The following is a 21,405-nucleotide window of genomic DNA, read 5'->3' on the forward strand; positions in this document are numbered from 1 at the left end:
ACCCAAAATGGCCAATAAACTACAAGTTACTGCTTTAAACCACTCCTCTAAGGACAAACAGGCAGCTCAGTACTCCCTACTCCCACTAGTGAGTAAAGAAACTACCCCTTGACCAAACAAGGAAAATGGAGAAAACAGGAACCAAGACAAAGCCCAGGGATCAGCAAAATCTGATCACTGGAACAAACTATTAGAAAAGTATGGAAAACAAGAGTATTTTTTTTGTTTTTTTTTTTTCAAGTTTTTTTCAGAAAGGCAGAAAATACAATAAATGCTGTGTTTTTCGACTAAATGCTATCAAAAGCTAGTACACTTGAGTGTATTAGCCTGTTGTTTAACTTTTAAGCAAAACTTAAACAAGCAAGTGCAATAAACAGTTCAAGCTATGAAAAACAGTAAAAATAGGTAATAGCAGAATAAAACAGGCAGAAATAGCAATCGAAAGGCTTAAAAAGTCGAAAATGCAGAAAAAAATACTTAAAATCTGGAAAGTTTGTCTTTTCTGGTCAAATACGGTAAATACATTTGCTTATCTATTACATTTATCGTATTATTTACGGTGATACCGCTTAGAAGAAATCTGGGCAAAGCCATAAATAATATGGGGACAAATGAACAAAAATTGGGCCATTTTAAATACTGGTCTTCGAAACTTTGGAAAGTCGACAGACGAGCAGTTTTGCATTCGCGTTTTCGGAAGTGTATGAAGACTAAAACTCAAATACCTTGTTATTATTTTCTGACTTCAGCCTTTAATGATTTTCCTATAATTTGCCAGAAAACCACAATTTATGAAAAACGGATAAAAAATATTAGGCAAAAATCTGTATAGTTGGGAGGTATGTTAACGGTTTATTCAAAACTGTTGCTAGCAGGACTGTTAACTTTGAAAGAAGCAACATACAGTTGCTTACTGAAATAGGTAGGGTTTTAGTAGGTGTTTTGCCTCTTCCAAGGTGGCAACACTTAGGGTATATTACACATCGGTGTTTATGCTCATTTATGGGAATTGTCATATTCTTTGTTATTGTCATACATCTCAAATGTCTACTCCTCATAAAATTTGTATTTTTCTAGCAAACCACTAGGATGATATGATGTCACTAAATAATGACATACTTTTAGACTTCAAATCCTTCAACAGATGTATGTTAACACAAACCCTGTTACTCTAGCAACTTTCTAAGTTCTGTTCTTATTTGCGGGCCTTTAACCATGTCCAGACTGCTTGCACCAAGAGGTTGGGAGGTATGGCTACTATTTTACTGAACGTAATCTATGTTTCATACATTCGGCTATTCCGTTACCTGTACTAGAAAAAAAGATCGCCCACAAATCTAGTATCATATCACTACAACGTGTAGAGCGCGTTTTAAAGTCCATTTTCCCCAAGACATCTCTTTTGACTATACGCAAAAAGAAACAGAGCACTTTCCTGCGTGAGACGAGCAGTACTATTTCTAACAGGTCTACGGAAAGTGATGAAAACTAACACCCTTCTCTGAATAATATCCATAAATACACTGTATTTTCAAACTGTGTTTCTGTTTGGAGGAGAAAGGAAACCAAAAACAATCTCACATCGCAAATTAATGCTTACTAACTCACATATTCAATACGATTTGCTTATGTAAGACGTCACTTCCTACTGTGCTACAATTAATTTGTTCCCAGTGTGGATTCACTTTGTTTGGGTTAGACTGTTATTATTTGCCCTTTCATTGTCTTCCCGAATTATAGTTTATTGAATTTTATTCTATATGTATTAAGTTGCTGTTTTTGGTAACAGCAATGGCAGCTGCTGCTCCTACGATTGTTGAGGCAGGTAAGAAAAAATAGAAGTTGTTTTATAATTGTTCCATTGAGTTATATTAGTGTTTTCAGCGGTATTCTGTTGCTTTGCACAGTCTACGTTATTTTTCCGTTGGTTGATTAATTTTAGGATTCATTGAACTTAATTGACCTACACCGAATCTTTTTGGTTGTGCTCTGGTTTATTTATTTTTAGTATATGAGGTGTTGTAATGGCAGTATTAGTCCTTCAATTTTTTTAGACTGTTGTAAAAGTTGGGAGGAAAATTAGGGTAAGTTGAGTCTGTATCAAATCCTGTTTTCCCGTTGTTGTTATTTATCAGAGACTATGTATGCGGTCAGGGTGTTTCTTCAGTGGTAACCATCACCTTAGAATACCCCAGCCATCCACGTTAAGCAGTGTTTGAGAATAAGAAACGGTGTTTGCGCAAGTTCTTGTTAATTACTAATTTTTTTCTGTCACTTTAAATGGTAAGGCATTTCCACTTTACGTACAATACAGTAGTTACATTTATTTAAAGGAGGTTACTGCCCCCACCTCCTTTCACCGTTAGAATTACTGGAGATGGGGGGGGGGGGGGGGGGTAAAGGTGGTACGGCAATGGTCATTTGTAGTAACCAGGGGAGCACTCTGTGCAAACGGTGTAGTTACTTATTCCATTACTTGAAATGCCAATATTAAGTAACCTAACCTGACTTTCGGGTGTGACCCCGGAAGACATTAACTTAGTTGAGTGCTCCTGGGCAGACTTAGCAAGATCCTGTAGGAAATATAGCCATTTGTATAGACATATTGCAGAGGAGTTGCGCCTGATTGCTAGAATTAACCACTGTCAGGGGAAATAGAGCTATTTGTATAGACATATTGCAGAGGAGTTGCGCCTGATTGCTAGAATTAACCACTGTCAGGGGTAGAAACTCAATCACATGAGGAACTGATGGAAAATACAACTCTAGTGATATTTACACCAGTCTAGTAAGTAAAGTAAATTATTCGTGTAAAAGGGCTAGATCTTGAAATGTGTTTTCCTGAAAATTACCCAGAAGCATACAGGACAGACTTGACAAGATCCTTTGGAAAATAGAAGAGCAATTCAAAAAGAGGAAGTAAACAAAGGAGTTATGTTACTCAATACATGTAATTAAGATCAGCCCCACCCCCACCCACTCGCATATTTAAAAAAAAAAAACTAATGGAAAGTACAGTTGTGGTGATCTGCGGTGGTGGTGCTGCGGTAGTGTTGTTGCCTCACAGTAAGACACTGTCCAGTTCGATTCTCAGCTAGAGCGTCTTCTGCATGGAGACATGCGTGAATGGGCGTACCTTCGTTGAAGGTTGTGCGTCAGGCTTGGCAAGCCGGTACGTAAAAATCAACTGCCAATCATTAGCGGACCGGAGTTCCGCTGTGGCGACCCCTAACTGGGAAAAGCCGAAAGACACAGACAGTTGTTGTGGTGGTATTTTCACCAGACAGACAAAGTGAAATGTGGTGCCTTGGAAATTACTTCAAAGGATGGCTAGCATACTTATAACTAGGTCTTATAAACAGATGTTCCTAAGACTTGGAAAATAACATTCTTTCTATCCCTCCATAGAGGTGGAGACCCTTCATACCTCTCATATTATTTGTTTTGCTATTCTCTTCCCTGTCTTCAAGATTCTGGAAAAATGTATACAGACTCAACTCCCTGACTTTCTCAACAGTAATCATAGGCCAAGTCACAGTCTAGTGACCGCTTTAATCTCCTTCTTCAAGGGATCTTAGGAAGTTACTAGGCTATTGGCCCTGAGGCCCTTACAAGCCTAGCCAAGAGTTTAGCACATGTTCCAACAAGTCGGCACCCTGTGCCACTGTCCAGCAGGGACACAGGTGGAATCCCAAGGGTGTATTTTCTGTTCCCCATCCAGTTATCCAGGTTGAGCTTACAAAGGTTTAATGAGGTACTCTGCTTTACGTGGAGAGGGGGGTCTGTTCCATAGAAGGGGGAGTCTCTGAGACACAAATCTGTCTGCCAACGAGTTCTAGTGATGTGACAGACCAGGTTGAGGTTGCGCATGCAGGTTACTCTAGTGGAGCTTGACTTGCTTGATATGCAGCAGTCCCATCAGAGCAGGGTCTGAGATTGCTTTTGTATGCCAGACAGAGGTTACCTCTGAGGAGTCTGTAGGAGACTGAGTAGAGGGACAGGGCTTTTAGCCCATCTCTATAGGGTAGATGTTTGAGGCCCTGGATTCTCCGGGTGAGGAACTTCTGTGGTCTCTCCAGATGCTACTTGTGCTTTGTGAGGTACATGCCGAAAGGGGTACTGTACTCAATAATGGGTCTTATAAGGGAAGAATACAGGGATGTTATGATCACCTTGTCCCTGGATGAGATACCCTTACTAATAAGGTGGGCCATGTAGAAAGCTTTACGTACACTGGAGATAATATGGTGGTCAAAAGTCAAATTGCTACCAACCTGGGTGCCAAGTCCTTCACAACTGATTGCATGCTTAGTACCTTATTATCAATGTGATAATTTGTGAGGATATCACTCTCCCCAAAAGGGATGATGATGCATTTTTTGGCATTCAATTTGAGGCCTTGTTTCTAGCACCAGTCATTTGTTTGGGTGAGACCATCTTGGAAGATGTCCACATCACTAGGAGAATTGATGACCGCACCCAGTCTGCAGTCATCTGTAAACTTGGTCAGCCATAGCCCACTAGATTTGGCCTGCACATTCAAGAAGTATATCCCAAACAGCAGAAGCCCCAAGACTGATCCCTGGGGTACACCGCTTGTTACGGGACTACTACTTGAGGTGGCTTCCCCTAGTTTGACTAGGTGGATTGTATCAGTAAGCCAGTTTGCTACCCATCTAGTAACATATGGATTGATGCCTAGTTGATGCAATCAGTACAGCTAGGGACTCTGGTCAGTATGTTGCTTCTACTTTATTAGATCTATGTAATGCATTTAATACCATTTTATATTGCCTTCTTCTAGACAAACTCTCACAAACTGGTCTCTCTCCCCATTCACTCAACTGGTTTTCAAGCTATTTAGCTAATAGACAGCAAGCAGTTAGGTGGAACTCCTCCCTCTCCTCTTATTTCCCTGACCCTACTGGTGTTCCCCAGGGGTCTCTCTTTTAGGTCCCCTACTTTTCAGCATTGTTATTAATAATCTACGTTCGTCACTTAACCATGGCTCTGTGATCCAATATGCAGATGATTCCATCATTTACTCTGCTGATTACATACCCAAGCTCCAGCATGTTACCCAACAAGCATTTACAGCTTTTGAAAATTGGCTTACTAAAAATCACCTACTTCTCAATCCTAATAAAACCAAGCTGTTTTCCTCCCTAAGAAAATACTACTTTTAACAAAGACCATTTTTTTAAACCCTCACAAAACAATATCACTATTGAAATAGTTTCCCATAATAAACTTCTTGGGGTTATCTTAGATGAACACGTAAAATTTGATCTACATGTTCTACATTACATTAAAAAAAACTAGCCAAAAACTCTGCTTGCTGTGTAGACATAAAAACGTCCTTAACCCTACCAGTAAGGACAGTAGACATCACTTACCTCCTTCTGTCACTAACCTATGGTGCTCCACTCTTCACCAACTTACTTTATACCGTAAAATCAAAGTTAGAAACCTGCTATAACAAAATTGCCAGATTTGCAGTTAATGCTTCTTACTCTACACATCACTCTATAGCTTTACTTTCTCTAAACTGGCTCAAACTACCACACTGTCTCTTATATTCAATTAACCACCACCCACAAAATACATAAAGTACATAAACCATCATCATGCCCTGCCTTTGCTACATTATTTATCAACTATCTACTGCACATATCACTTGGATCCAAAAATCAACATCTGCTACAGATACATAAACCAAAACATCCCACTGGCCAGCTGTTATATGCACATTCTGTAGCTAAATTCTGGAACTCTCTTCCCTTTACAGATAGATCCAATCCTCATATTGTTCCCTTTAACATTTCCTTGCATAACTATTTCTCCTCGATTAGGAGATGTAACTGCTCTATACCCCCTGCACATAAGACCTAATCCTCTTCTTCATCCCTAATCCATCTTTGCACTTATTCTGTCTTTATTGTTAACCATCTTATAGCTCTGTTTTCTACTCCCCTTTTACCATACTTTATCATCATTTCATCATCTAGAATCTCCTTATTCCCTTCTTCCACTCGTCTCTCTCTAACATAGATGATAAGCAGATGAGGTATTTCATTTAGATACTTTAATACATAGAAATATTCCAGGATGGATAGCAGCATCATAAAATACAAACGAACTGGCTAACACAGACCTTGTATACATACATGCTTGCATCTCAATAGCTTACTACAAAATGGCAGACTTGCACATGCTCAGTATTTATACACTTGTGGAAGCCCTTGGATGGCTTCTTAAAGATATATACACACATTGATCTACATCCTCCCCTCTTAAAAATATTGCCCTTTGTAAAAACAATAGAGCTAGACATGCATTACTATATACACCAGAAGCAAAACACAATGTTCATGTCCAAGTTGTTTCGTATCTGTTACAGAGTTTAGAGATGTGACCATATCTCGTAACATAATAATCTGGACCAAATTTGGCAACAGGGACAGTTCGGAACTTCTGGATTTTTGGCAACAGGGACAGTTCAAAACTTCTGGTTTCATCAAAGGAATAGGAATGCCCTCTGGAACTTCTGGAATTGGAACATCAAACACTTGCTTTGAGATGGTCTTTCTCACAGGCTATGTGCTGTGGTATAGGTTCGGACACAGGTCTCCACTGCTTCCGATTCTGCCTAAAGACTACTGCTTTTGATTCCACAGTGTACGATCTCTGCTCTGGGCAGATATTCTTCATGGTAAAAATATGATCATAACCTTTGGACGTTTGCATCCTTACCACTTCTCCTTCTTGTAATGGATTGAGCGGTTTGCTGGTTTTATCGTATTAGGTCTTCTGGGTTAAACGCTTCTTCAACAGATTGTTTTTCACTGACCTGTTGTTCTTGACACAAGGAACCAACAATTGACTACTGAATGGTAATGTGGTTCTGGTATGTCTCGACAGAAGTCTCTGAGCAGGTGAACCAAGATGTTTGGCACGAGGAACATTTCTGAGATGCAAAAGATTCAGGAAAACATCAGTATTATCTCATTTTGACTTCTCTAGTAACTGTTTTGCACTTTGAACTGCACGTTCTGGCAAACATTTGACTGCGGGTACTCAGGGCTATTTGTAACGTGAGTAAAGTCCCATTCTTCAGCAAATCTTTTGAACTGTGTGCCATTGTCAGGAATAACTTTGTGTGGACTACCATGTACTGCAAAGTGATGCTTCATCTTAATGACTGTACTGGATGCTGGCTTCTCAAACTAAATCTACTAACACCAGATAATGTTGACCATTCCACTCGAAAATGTCAGTGGCTACTGTCGACCATTCGAAATCTGGTTTAGCTGAACTGGTTCCTTCTGTTGATGTGGCTTAGTACTATTACACATGGAACAAGATAAAAGTGCTCTTTCAATGTCTTGTGACATAGGACGCCAAGTACTAGTTCTCTCACCCTTCTTTTGGTAGAGTCAGTCCCTGGATGACCATGATACAAGATAGTAATGTACTCTTGTTGCAAGGACTTTGGAGCAGTTATTTTCGGACCTTTTTATAATACCATTGTCAGACAGAATCTCATCTGTGTGGAAAATAAGGTTGCACTTCTTGAGGTAAACGAGATTGCTTTAATGGCCATCCTTTGATAAAGTGGTTGATCCTCTGTAAAACTGGATCTATGGCTGTGTGATCTCTCAGCTCATAAAGATGTGTGGAAGAAATTTCTCACTTCCATGACTTCAAAATCAAGGTTCTCATTCTCATGCTGTTCTGTGGTGTTTTCTGGGTAATCTGGATAATGTATCAGCAATATAAAGAAGTTTACCTTCCATGTAGACAAGATTGAAATTATACTTTTTGCAGTCTCAGCATCATGCGTTGCAGTCAGGCTAGAGCTGAATGCATAAGCTTTCTCAAAATAGTGACTATAGAGGTTGGTGGTCTATTTCAATATGGTAAGTCTACCATAAACATAATCATGGAACTTCGAACATGCAAACATAATTGCCAAAAGCTCTTTCTCAATCTGGACATACTGTATTTCAGTTTGTGTAAGAGTTTGATGCATAGGCAACAGGTTGTTGTTCTTGTAAAATGACTGTACCAAGACCAAATTTTAAAGCATCACAGGAAAGTTTAACTGTTTTGTGAACTTCCATATCTGAGAGTTGGTGGACTAGCAATTCTTTGTTTCAGGACGTCAAATGCCCTCTGGTGCTGTTCTAACCAAGACCAGGATACATCTTTACATTTCAGCTCTCTAAGTGGTGCTGAAAGTTGACTCTGGTCTGGAATAAACTTGCCTGGGTAGCTGACCATGTCAAGAAAACGTTGCAGGGCTTTAACATAGTCTAGAGCTGGCATCTTGAGAATGGTTGTTTGCTTTGAAGGATCTGATCATAGGCCTGAACTATTGAATAAATGACCAACATAAGTAACTTCTTGTAGCCTGAATTTGTGTTTTTGTGGTTGAGCTTAAGATTCACTTGACGTGCCCTTTCTAGAACTTTTCTGAGGTTTCTGTCACATTCAGCTTCACCATTACCTCCTACTAGTATGTCTACTATAATAGCACAAAGATACCCAGAAAAAATTTGCTCCATTGCACGTTGAAAGTCTTCACTTGCAGAATTTATCCCAAATTACATTCTCAAAAGTCTGTACCTGCCAAATGGAGTACTGAACGTAGTTGGCAATGAGGATTTTTTTGTCAAGCTGAATCTGCCAAAATGAACTCTCTGCATCTAAGACAGAAAAAAAACGTGGCACTTGGCATCAGGGCTGCAACTTCTTTGGCTGTGCACATTGGTTGATGTCTTTTTAGTGCTTTGTTCAAATCTCGTGGGTCAATACATATTCTGATATCATCTGAGATTTCTTTATGAGCTGCCACTATGGAAGTTGGGAGTTGCAGCTGGACATATCACACCTTGTCACACCATTTTATCTAGCTCTGCTTTGACTCTGTCCTGCATGGCTATTAGAACTTTATTTGCTGGACTGATAACTAGACTGACATCTGGATCTAACTTCATGGAGTACACAACTGCAAGGTTGCCTAGTTTGTCCTTGAAAAGATCAACATAGGTAGAAAAAAATGTACTGGGCGAAATTACCATAGAGGTCTTTTAAGCTAACTTGGCAGACTTCCAAATTAAATCATTCACTCCGGCGCAGCTCAGAAAATGCTACCTGCTTACTTCGACCATAGAAACAACAATGCAGCCTGAGCTAATTTTCAGAAAATCCATTTGTAATACCATACCGAAAACAAATGTTCATAACTCTTTAACTATAAGAGCTAGATTAAAAATGTAAATGCAAAAGTTGTTCAGCAGACACTCATTTCCAACAGTGTAAATGTTGATAGTGCATATCAAAGTCCTTAGTAAATATTTGGCAAGGAATGCTGATACTGTGCATATTTTTTACCTTTTTGGAAAAGCAAAGCACAATATCTTGGTCAATGTACCATGTAGACTCATACAATTTGTATTTAATTTGTTTGTATAAATGTCAGGATACCTTCACCATTACTGTGTGATGCCCCTTCACGGAGATATTCACAGAAATATTATTAATATTTCTCATAATTGATAAATAAAGCATAATATCTAATCACCAGTAACAGACAGAGGTTACATATCCATGTACAAGTTGTGTGGCACAATGCTAGCTTCAGAATGATGCATCATGTGTGTCATCACCCTGCTCCCTTGCAAAGATATGGGCATAATAATGAGAAGTATTGGAAATGTATAATTTTCATAACAAGACTAAAACTCTGATATCTGTACATGTGTACAGTACACAGACACAGTTCTTTTACCATGTTGTAAGGAGTAACCCTTCCTTCAAAATGAGGCATTACCTGGCACACTGATGTGTTCCCTTGCAAAGTTATTTACCAAAATATGAAAAAAAATCATAATTTCCATAACGTAAGTCCTAAACAAACTTTGATATCTATACATGTGTACAACATACAGACACAATTTTTTTTTACCATGTTGGAACTATGAATACTGTCTTCAAAATGACATATTACTTAGCACAGTGACATGTTCCCCTTGAACAGTTATTTACCAAAAATATGAAAAGAAATCATAATTTCTATAATGTAAGCCCTAAACAAACTGTGATATATGTACAGCACATGACCACATTTCTTTTACAGTGTTGTAAGGACTAATACTGTCTTGAAAATGAGGTATTACTTAGCATGTTAACCTCTTTCCTTAGCTAAGTCATTCAGTAAAAAATGAAAATATATAATTTTCATAACCTAACTCCTTAACAACTGATATCTGTACATGTGTACAGCATACATACAGTTCTTTTATCATGTTGTAGGGACCAACAGTCTTCAAAATGAGGTATGACATGGCACAATTACATGCTACCTAGCAAAGTTATTTACCAAAATATGAAAAAAAAAACATATTTTCCATAACCTGAGTCCTAAACAAACTGATATCTGTACATGTGTACAGCATTCAGATCCAGTTGTTTTACCATGTAGACACATATCATTGTAAATATACACATTCTTGGTGTAGCCAAGATACTGCTGAATGGGGCATATGTAAGGAAAAAAAGTAAGGTAGGACCGCCACTCCACTAATGAACCCAGGACAGTCATGGATTTCAGTGGCATGCAAAGCCATTTGATCTGTCCTATACCTGTGCTGGCTACCCACTCAGACAGCTGATACCACTACAGTCTCACGACCTCCTTCAGTGTCAGCAGTCTGCCTTACCTATGCCTTTTCTCTTTACATGTGTTCATTCAGCAATGGACCTAAGGGATCAAGTTCTGTATTACTAAGTCCTTCCTGTCATCTAAACTCTACACATGCCCGATAAAAGCAGAAGAAGAAAAAAGTATTGCAGGATGGTTACTGACATTCGATTGTACGTGGTAGCACTATCCTGAAACAGTTGTTCTTTCTCAGCATCTTCACCAGCTCCTTACCACAGTTATTTGCCAAGCTCAGAAAAATATATTTTACACAATTCATAAGCAAATGCTTATTTGTACCTGTGCACAGCATAGAGAGAGTTCCTTTACAATCTGAAAATGAAGTGTTACTCAGCATGTGTACAAGTTCCCTAGCACGTCTTTCCCTGTGTTGTAAGCAGTGACAATGGTGTTCATAAATATGTTTTGCTTACCATACTGGTCTTACTTGGTCATGGGTGTTTTCCATTCTTCTCACAAGCTGCATGTTACCAATTTATTGTGCATAGCTCTGCTCGCATCATTGTGGAGGTCAGTCAAGAACAACGCAGTGCCCTCCTCAGTTAGGTGAACGCCATCCCTTCTGAAAAGGTGAACATCTTCTGCGGTGATGCTGTCATGGCAGACTGTAGATCCACCGACCCTGTGCATCAAGCCATGCGTAAACTCATTCTGTAAACGTTTGGCCTTGTGCGCTGCCAGTTGACTGCTGTTTTCCATATCTGGTGAGGAATTATGTCAGACCACACAAAAATAACAACGTGGCCACCACGACTGCAGGTGTTCAAAAATTGTTCTGATTTGAAAACGTAGCCTTTCGAGTGGGTGACTGATGACATCATTCCCTCCAATGTGCAGCACAAGAATGTCGGGCTCAGGGTAGATGGAACACTTCTCTTCCAACAACTGCAGTACTCCGGTCCAATGCATACCTCTTCTAGTGTGAAGGTATACTGGATTGCAAGATGTGGGGAAGCTCAGGTTGTAGTGGTTTTCACTTACGGAGGTATGGCTGGCAGCCCAGTGAATGTAGGCATGGCCACATACCTACACTCTCACTTGTTGTTCTCCTGCTCATGAAGCCATGTCAGTGTCAGAAGGTGGACGAACCTGCACAGAAAAGAAAATGCAAACAGATTACTACTGATATTTGAGAGATGTATTGGAAGACTGCATATATATGTATATCATATGCATTACCTGGTTAGCCCATCCATATCTTCACTCCTGTCCACAGGGGCATTATTCTTTTCATAAGGTACATAAGTGGTAATAATGCTGCAGAGGTACATACCTACCACCCTTGAGAATTTTGCTTTGTTATGGCTGTATTCTTGCAAAATAAACTTTACTGTAACACTGCACAAGCATGCAAACACTTTTATACACTTCTGATAACTTGGATATCTTTGACTAATACAAAAAAATATGTCCTTTGCAAAAATGCACTTGTTTCCCCTTATTTTATTCATTTTATGCAATTTGGACTTTTTCAAAACATTTTTCCATAGTAATTTGAATAATTCTATCAATATCATACATATCAGTTTATGCGAATATAGTTTAGAACGTTCTGTATGCCTTATTTCATATTTTGCAAATAACAAGTAGTGATGAGCAAGTTTTAATATCTGAAATTTGTTTCTGATCTGTTTTGTTAAGTATGCACATTGTAGGGATGATTCACTCCTCTATATTCCACCAGTTCCAAGCAAGTGCCTTAAAGTCGTTTTTAGCCATGCTACTTCGAACTTCATGCCCTTTAGATATCCCACTTCTGACACCATGTCGCTGGTCCCTATCTAACATAGATGACAAGCAGGCGGGGTATTTCATTTAGATGCTTTAATATACAGAAACATGTCAGGATGGATAGCAGCATCATAAAATACAAACAAACTGGCTAACAAACGGACCTTGTATACATACATGCTTACACCCTCTACTGCTGTTATTTGTAAATCTCCCTGATCCTCTTTTTATACACCCTTACAATTGCTATTTCCACTCAAAACGTTATCATTGTTCTATTTCTGCAAATCTCTTTTTTTCGTATTCCATCTGCTCCTTTACCATCACTACTTCTCTAATTCTACAAATTTTACTCGCACTCTTTTTCTTCCCTTCAAAGTTATCATTATCAAACCATTATCTGCAAGTTCTTACTTTCAGAATGCTATGCATGACTTACTTATTCATATGTACACTACACCTCCAAAGGTAATTGTTGCTAGTCTTTGGTATCTGAGTAAGACAATGAGGCTTGAGTGTTCCTTTAAATTGTTTAATTAGGATGGATGACTGGAACATTAAACTTAAATGAACTAGCTAACTGCTAAACACATACATGCTTTCACTTTGGCTGCTCACTCAAAATGGGAATCTTGCTTGCATGTGCTCAATACTTATATGCATGTGCCCACTGACTGGAATGCTTCTTAAAGTTACATCACACACTGTGATCTACATCCTCCCTCTGTGCTAATCTCTCTCACATTGACAGTGACATTTGAATAGGCATAGAAATTGTACAGTTGATAAACATAACAAAACGGTCATGTCCAGTTTGCCGTGTATCTGGGACTAGGTCTGGAAGTACAACCTGATCTCGTAATGTAACAGAACTGGGTTTAGCAACAGAGACAGTCACTGGGGAACGTTTTGCTTTAGGACTTTCAGGGATATTGTCAAGAACAGGAATAACTGATGGAATGTTGAACTGGAACATTGGACAAATCACTCTGAGAATTAGGGTCTCTATTACAAGCAAGATGCTCGGGCATTGGTAGTAAATGCTATCAATTCTGCCGAAATTCTTTTCCCTGTGATTCCACAATGTAGAATCTCTGTTCTTCACACAAACTTTTCAAAAGACAAATCTGATCAAATCCTTTTGTTGTCTGCACCCTCACTATCTCCCCTTCTTTTAATGGTTTGAGTGGTTTGCTGGTCTTGTACTCTGACTTCTATGACAAACGCTTTTTCAGGAGTTGGGCTTTCACTGCTTTGTTGTTTTTAGCCCATGGAACCAACAATTTCTTACTGACTAACAGTGTGATTCTGGTTTGTTTCAACATAAGTCTTTGGGCAGGTGAACCAAGTAAGTTGTTATGAGGAATGCTTCTGAGATTAAGTTTAAGAAAACATCAGTATTGCTAACAGCTGTTTTGCACTTTGAACTGTATAGTCAGCCAAGCCGTTTGACTGTGGGTATTCAGGACTACTCGGAATATGAACAAAGTCCCACGTTTCAGCAGATCTTTTGAACTGCAACTGCTGACTTGTAAACTGTGCACCGTTGTCAGAAATGACTCTGTGCGGACTACCATGGACAGAAAAATGTCTCTCTTCAACTTAGTAATGGCAGTATTAAACATTAGGTTAGGAAGTGGGTCAGTCTCGAATCAATTTGAATATGAGTCTAGTAACACCAAGTAATGTTGACCCTTCCACTCTAAGATATTGGTAGCTACTGTTGACCAAGGTAGTTCAGGAATCTGGCTTAACTGAACTGGTTATTTTTGTTGATGCAGTTTTGCAGTATTACAAACAGAACAAGATAAAAGTACTTTCTCAATATCTTTTGACATAGAAGGCCAAAATATTAGACTTCTTGCCCTTCTTTTGGTAGAATCAGTTCCTGGGTGGCCACAGTGCAATATCTTAATATACCCTTGTTGCAAAGATTTAGGAACATTCACTTTAGGACCTTTCATGATGATACCATTGTCTGACAAAATCTCATCTCATCTCATGCTGCACATCTACTAGTAAATAAGATTGCTTTGAAGGCCATCCTTGACTGATAAAGATGTTGAACTTCTGAAGAATCGATCTGAAGCTGTGTGAGTTTCAAGCTTATCAGGACATGTGAAAGAAAAATTTGTCACTTCCATGACTTCGAAATCAGGTTACTCATTGTCATGCTGTTCAGTGTTTTTTCTGGGTGGTCGGAATAAAGTGTCAGCAAGATAAAGAATTTTGCCTTTTGTGTAAACAAGATTGAAATTGTACTTTTGCAATTTGAGCATCATGTGTTGCAGTCTGGCAGGAGCTGTGTGCATTGGCTTTCTCAAAATAGTGACTAGAGGTTGGTGGTCAGTTTTGATTTGGATAGATCTGCCATAAATATAATCATGGAACTTCAAACATGCAAACACAAATGCCAAGAGTTCTTTCTCAATCTGGACATACTGCATCTTGTCTGGGTAAGAGTTCTTAATGCATAGGCTGCTGGTCTACCCTCTTGAAGAATAACTGTGCCAAGGCCAAACTTAGAAGCATCACAGGAAAGAGTTACTGGTTTGTGAACATTATAGTATCTTAAGGTGGGTGGACTGGTAGTTTTCTGTTTCAGGACATCAAATACTCTTTGGTGGTCATCTGACAAGGACCAGCTTACATCTTTGCATGTCCGCTCCACTAAGAGAGCTGAAAGTTGACTCAAATCTGGAATGAACTTGCCTAAATAGTTGACTGTGCCAAGAAAATGTTGTAAGGCTTGGACATTGTCTGAAGCTGGCATCTCAAGAATTGCTGTTTGCTTGGAAGAATCTGGTTGTAAGCTTGAACTGGTAAACAAATGACCCACATAAGTAATTTCTTGTAGCCTGAATTTAGATTTCTGAGAATTCAGCTTAAGATTCACGTCACAAACTCTTTCTAGAACTTTCTTTGAGGTTTGTATCATGTTCGACTTCACCGTCTCCTCCTACTAGAATATCCTGTACTATAATAGCACATGGATAGCCAGAAAAAATAAATAGTTCCATTGCATGTTGAAAGACTTCACTGGCAGAATTTATCCCAAATGGCATTCTCAAAAATCTGTACCTTTCAAATGGCATACTGAATGTGGTTAGCAGTGAAGATTTTTCGATCAAACAGATTGTGCCAAAATGAACTTTTTCCATCTAAGACAGAAAGAAACAGTGGCATTTTGCATGAGGGCAGTAACTTCCTCAACTGTATGCATAGGATGAAATCTTTTTAGTGCTTTGTTCATGGCTCTTGGATCAGTACATATTCTGATGTCATCTGAGCTTTTCTTATGAGCTACTACCATGGAGAATAACCATTCAGTTGGTTATTTTACTGGACAAATTACTCCTAGCTGCACCATTCTTTCTAGCCTGGCTTTGTTGCATAGCTGTTCTGTTCTGCATAGCTAATGGAACTTTCCATGCTGGTCTGATAACTGGGCTTGCCTCGGGGTCTGATTTCATGGAGTACACAATCGGAAGTTTTAGTTTGTCTTCAAAAATATCAACATAGTCAGAAAAAGTAGGTTGAGCAAAATTTGAGCTGTTCTCATTCAAGCTTACATGCTTTATTAAATGAAAGCAGTCCCATTTTCAATCTGTCTCTGAGGCCTAATAATGACTGCACATGTCTCTTGACTACGTAAAACTGCAAGTAATACCTGTTCCCAGCAGAATAACATGGAAGCACTGTGAATTTCTTCACCACCATAAGCAACAAGCTGTGCACACTTTGCCAAATCAAGTTGTTCTCCAACTTTTACTCTAGCAAACGTTTCTGCTGACATAACATCGCACTTTGAGCTCTGCGTGTCTCCCATTAATTTGAACAGTACAAAAGATTTCAGTTTTTGCCCATAAATGTACTGCATTGTCTGTTTCACCAAGCACAGACACACTAATTAGAAAGCTGCAACTCTGCTTTTTATGTTGTTGATCAGCTTGCCTCTTGAATGCTCTCTTTTAATAAAAGAATGTGCCTTATTTGATTTACCAACCTTTTGAAATTATTCCACTTTTGGTCAACAATGCCATTCTTGTAAAAAGCTAAGCACTTCTCTTGTTTGGGTTCATGGTTACCACCACAATTACAACAGCTGACTGAGGCTAGCTACAGGTTTTGCTGCATCACCCCTGTGCTTTGCTACATGTACCCTAGGCCTTACTGAAACTGCTCTTCATTTTGCTGGAGCAGCCACAGGTTTTGCTAGGGAATCCCTGGGCGTGGCTCTGCCCATAGGCCTGTATCTTGTTTAACCTCATGCTGCATACTGTCAACATTGGCACTAGAAAAAAGCCACCTGCTTGCTTTTATCATTTGTAAGCATATTTGTGTTCTTTTCTGTAAGCTCATATATCTGGCCAATCTCAATGGCCTTATTCAAAGTTAAATCACTGTCTCAAAGCAAAATCTTTCTCACTGCATCATTATTAACACCACACACGCAAACCTGTCTTTTATCAAATCCTTTGTCAGATCAAGGGGCAGCACAGTGGTGCAGCGGTTAATGTTGTCACCTCACAGCAAGAGGTTCTCCGGTTCGATTCTCAGCTGGGGTGCCTTCTGTGTGGAGTTTGCATGTTCTCCCTGTGTTCGCGTGGGTTTCCTCCGGGTACTCTGGTTTCCTCCCACATTCCAAAGACATGCATCTGGAGCATTTCTCCCCAGGCCTCCGCTGAAAACAGGCTCTGTGGAACGTAGTCGGACATTCCCGGTCAACAAATGTTAAATAAAAAAATAAATAAAATAAAGATCACCAAATCTGCACATTTTTCTCAAGTTGGTTATATATGCTGCAAAAGTTTCAACAGGCTTTTAATCTCTATTGTAAAGTAAGTGCCTTTCCATTGTAACATTTGTTTGGGGGGGTTACGTTTTAGGCACTCGGGGTCTTCTGTTCTTTCAGCCAGTACCACAATATGGTGGCTCTCCCCCTCCCATGCAAAACACAGCAGGTGCATACACAAATGAATGCTCTCTTTCAATGGCTTCTGAACCAGCTAAATTAAGCAGAATAAATGCTTCTTTATCAGAAAAAGCAGCCTGTATGAAAATACTGTATTCTTGCTCAGACACTCTCCATTTTTTCTGCAGTATTGTTATCAAACACAAATGGATTGGGTCTGCAAAAGCCTTCTGCCATGCCAACAAATTCTGTTTAAACCCGATGCAGTCTTAGCCTTTGTAATTGTATACAAACATGCACACACACCGGGTATTTGTAATAATATTCAAATACACAATAATCTCTTTGAAAGACTGCGCTTTGCAAAGTAACTGCACTGTAATACTGTACATACCTGCCAACACTTTGCACACTTCTAGTACTTCAAATAGCATTAAAGGCAAAAAAGTAGTACATAGCGAAAAAAAGTTGTTTCCCCCTTTTTATACATTTTATGTGAGTCCGATATTGTTTTAAATGTTTTTGTAATTATTTTGAATGTTTTTATCAATATGCCATAGTTTCGAACATTTCATTTAATTAGACATTCATTTTATATTCGTTATGAAAAAATCATTTAAGCGTGTTTTAGTACCTGGAATTTGTTTCTGACGTGTTTGCAAGTTGTTTGAGCTTCAGATGATCCACTTCTGGTGTATTCCTCCATTTCTAACTGCGTGCCTCATGGTTTTGACTCTGGATCCCTTTCTGACACCATGTCACTCATCTTGTGTATCTGAATAAGACAGTGAGGCTTGGGTGTTTGTAACTACTTAAACACATCAGGATGGATGACTGGAACATTAAACTTAAACAAACTAACTGCTACATACCTACATGCTATGTGGAGTCTGCATGTCCTCCCTGCATACCTCTCAAGTGTACCTCATTACGAGGAACGTACCTCATTTGGGGTCTTAAAAAGTTCATGTTCCTCAAAGTCCCACATTGAAAGGGTCTGTCACACATTCAGTGTTATGATTTTTTTTAACTGATATCCATTGTAAATGGAAAGGAATCATATTACATCATTAAAAGATTTTTTTTATAAGTAAACTCAACATATTTTAACTATCCTGTGACCTTCCTAGTTGAAGTTGTTGTATACAGTAAATGTTCCACATTTTGCCCAATTGTTCCACATGATGATAGCTACTGTTCCTCATTTTGGAGATAGGAGGTTGAGAGCTATGCCTCCCTGCATTCATGTGGGTTTCCTCCGGGTGCTCCGGTTTCCTCCCACATTACAAAGACATGCACCTGGAGAATTTCTCCCTGGGCCTCCACTGAAAGTTGGCTTCGTTCCAAGTTGGACTTTCCTGGTTAACAAATGTTAAATTAAAAAAAAAATACATTTTTGATGCTATGTAAGCATATTTAGTAAAACTTAACACTGCATCATTAAATAAGATACACAAACTGGTGGATTTTTTTACAGGGATCCTGTGGTCCAAAAAAAAAAAAAAAAAATTCTATGTTGCACAAGTAATTCTTTTGCAGTACAGTAAGAAATGGTAGCTATAAGTAATGGCATGACTAATTAGCCATTTCTAGAGGGAATGTAAGCCAGTTTCATGTTGGGATAAATTGCAGCGTGAGAGGGGTTGACTTGAAATATAACCATTTTGTTTGTGTAAAGAATCTGACGTAGTAATGAAGGTCATATGGAAGCATGTTAAGGACAAAGAAAAGGAAATGGAGTCTTAAGGTATGCTCCTTGGAAGGGCCACTTCAGGTATGGATAAGCCTATTTTGACTCTTAAAAGTTTGCTAGCAGGAAAATCTGTGACTCCTTTAGAAGCTTCTGTGCCTATGCTTTTTTCGTATAACTTGTGCAGAAGAAGGTTGGGTCACCTGAGATCAAAGACTTTAGTGATGTCAGTTAATTAAGCCTTTGTCCATATTTAGTAAGATTTAATCATGCAGGGTTCTGAGTGCATTCATGGTGCTGCGAACAGACCAGACAAGACCAAAAGCTGTGTTGCTTTCATGTTAGAATATGGTATTGTTAAATGTTTTTGAATTGGTCGTGTATGTTTTATTTTTTTTTTCCTATCAAGTTGGTGTTGAGAGAAAGGAGAAAGGACAAATGTCTAAGGTATTTTCTGGCTTTGTTGTGTCAGGGAAGTTTAATTACAGCTGTTTTCTAATGGTGAGCATGGTGTTGTTAGTTAAGTAGAAAGTATAGTTGTGAGTCAGCAGAATGCTAAGGAAGTCTTTGCAATTATAAGTGAACCGATAATTGAGGTTTTCTAATCCTGAGAGGGCATCTGTAAGGATTTTGTTCCAGTAAAGGTTCAATGCTTTTTGGTGATGTTTCCCTAAATAGAAGAGGGAAATGAATGAGGGATGAGAGGAGGATTGGGTAGGGGGTGGTGGTCTGAGTTGGTATCCGGGAGGTGACTGAATTAGTTTAGTTAGTCAGAGTTTGAAAACTGGTCTTGAGAGCAGTGGAGAATTTTTGAGGAGTTGTTGCTATTGGTGGTTTTCGACCTGTTAACTTCCTCTCTTTCACTTTGCACCCATATTTAACTTTCACATTGTTGATTTTATAGTTTATCTATTTAATCCTTTGAACTACATAACTTAATTTATTTTCTTTTTAAAAATTTTTACTCCATGTAATTTTGCATCTTGTAAAATTTTCAATTGTCTCTGGAGATTTTCTCCCTGCTTATTTGTCTGCTGAAAACTGGTTCTTGCCCAGTCGGACTATCCCAGTAAGCAAATGATGAATAAAAAAACTATTAGCAGGTTGCCGTCTTTCTAAAAATGCTTGGGTTTTCCAAGTTGGGATAACTGTGTAGATTTAAAGTGGTTAATGAAGGGAGACGTGTATATGTATGTACAGCTTGTTTGCTACTTTTGGTGTGTGTCGGTCTTCATCTCTTAATTTGTGAACTTGTTTTAGTATTTTGGCTGTCCAGTCACTTGTGTTATGTTTTTTGGGGAAAAAAGGTTTTGTAAGAAGAATTTGTTTTGAATTTCTCTTGGGGTTTGAGTGAGGTAATGTGACTGTTGTGGTCTCCCATATTGATTATGGGTGAACAGTTTGATATAGCAAGATAATTGTTGAGGTTGCTAATATTTTTTGATGGATTTGGGTCTGAAAATTGGTTACTCTACAGGGAAATGTTAGTGATCAGTTTGTGATGTGGGAAGTAACAGCAAAACCCTCAATGAAGGTGGGAAGATGAATGCCTGTGTTTGAAATGATTGAAGGGTTGTTAATAATTAGAAGATAAAGCAGTGTGTGTCAGTTGCAGTGCAAGTTAGGTGGGAATATATGAAGGCAGTATTGGCATGGAATTCAGCCATGTCATTAAGTTGGGGGACCCAGGTAGTTAAGGTTGAAATTGCCTAGCGTAGTAATATCTTTGTTTGGGTAAAAAGGAAGTGATGTTATAAATAAGGAACTGAAATTTTGCAAGTGATTGATTGGGGGGGGGGGGCAGATAGGGATAATTGGAAACTGGGGATTGTTTTTCCTTGAGAGTAACTTAACCTAAATGGATATTGTTATAGTGGCAGAAAATGAATTTGCTTGAGCAATTAATTTGATATTAAAATGAAACTTGATAATAATAAATTTCCACTCCAGTTCTTTAGCCTCATAAATAGGTGTCAATTTGGATAATATGTTCAAAATTATTTTTTTTAATCTGTGACTCTCTTACCTGTGAGAGTGTTGGGGCAAAGAGAAGATGAGAAAGTTTATTTCCAATTCAATAAGCGTTGATGAGTGTACCTGAGATAGTAGAGGGTGTGTTATGAAGTGGGATGGCATATTTTTGGTTGGATTCTATGTTTTCTCTGATGAGCAGCAAGAGGAAGGTAGGGGTGAATTTATAGAGATGTTTGAGGATCTTCAGGTGGAAGGTGAGGTTGAAGAGTTTGGGAATGATGACCTATTGTGAACCAGATAGGTGAAAAGTGGAAGAGGTGTGTATATTGAAGGTTGAGAAACTGAGTCTGTATGGAGGCAGTGTGGGAC

The 21,405-nt window shown here is 38.8% G+C and overlaps 1 protein-coding gene across 1 annotated transcript in view; it reads left to right on the forward strand.

The window, feature by feature from the left end:
* Positions 1 to 1,657: 1,657 nt before the first annotated feature.
* MED31 (mediator complex subunit 31) overlaps positions 1,658 to 21,405 on the forward strand; it is a 61,606-nt gene continuing 41,858 nt past the window's right edge. Inside the window, exon 1 of the mRNA XM_044054252.1 lies at positions 1,658 to 1,825. Coding sequence (XP_043910187.1) covers positions 1,792 to 1,825 — 34 coding nt within the window. The 5' untranslated portion in view covers positions 1,658 to 1,791. The remainder of the gene's footprint in view (positions 1,826 to 21,405) is intronic.

Source organism: Protopterus annectens, chromosome 13.part0 (genome assembly GCF_019279795.1).
Source record: "Protopterus annectens isolate FY-2018-M chromosome 13.part0, PAN1.0, whole genome shotgun sequence".
Taxonomy (NCBI): Eukaryota; Metazoa; Chordata; order Ceratodontiformes; family Protopteridae; genus Protopterus; species Protopterus annectens.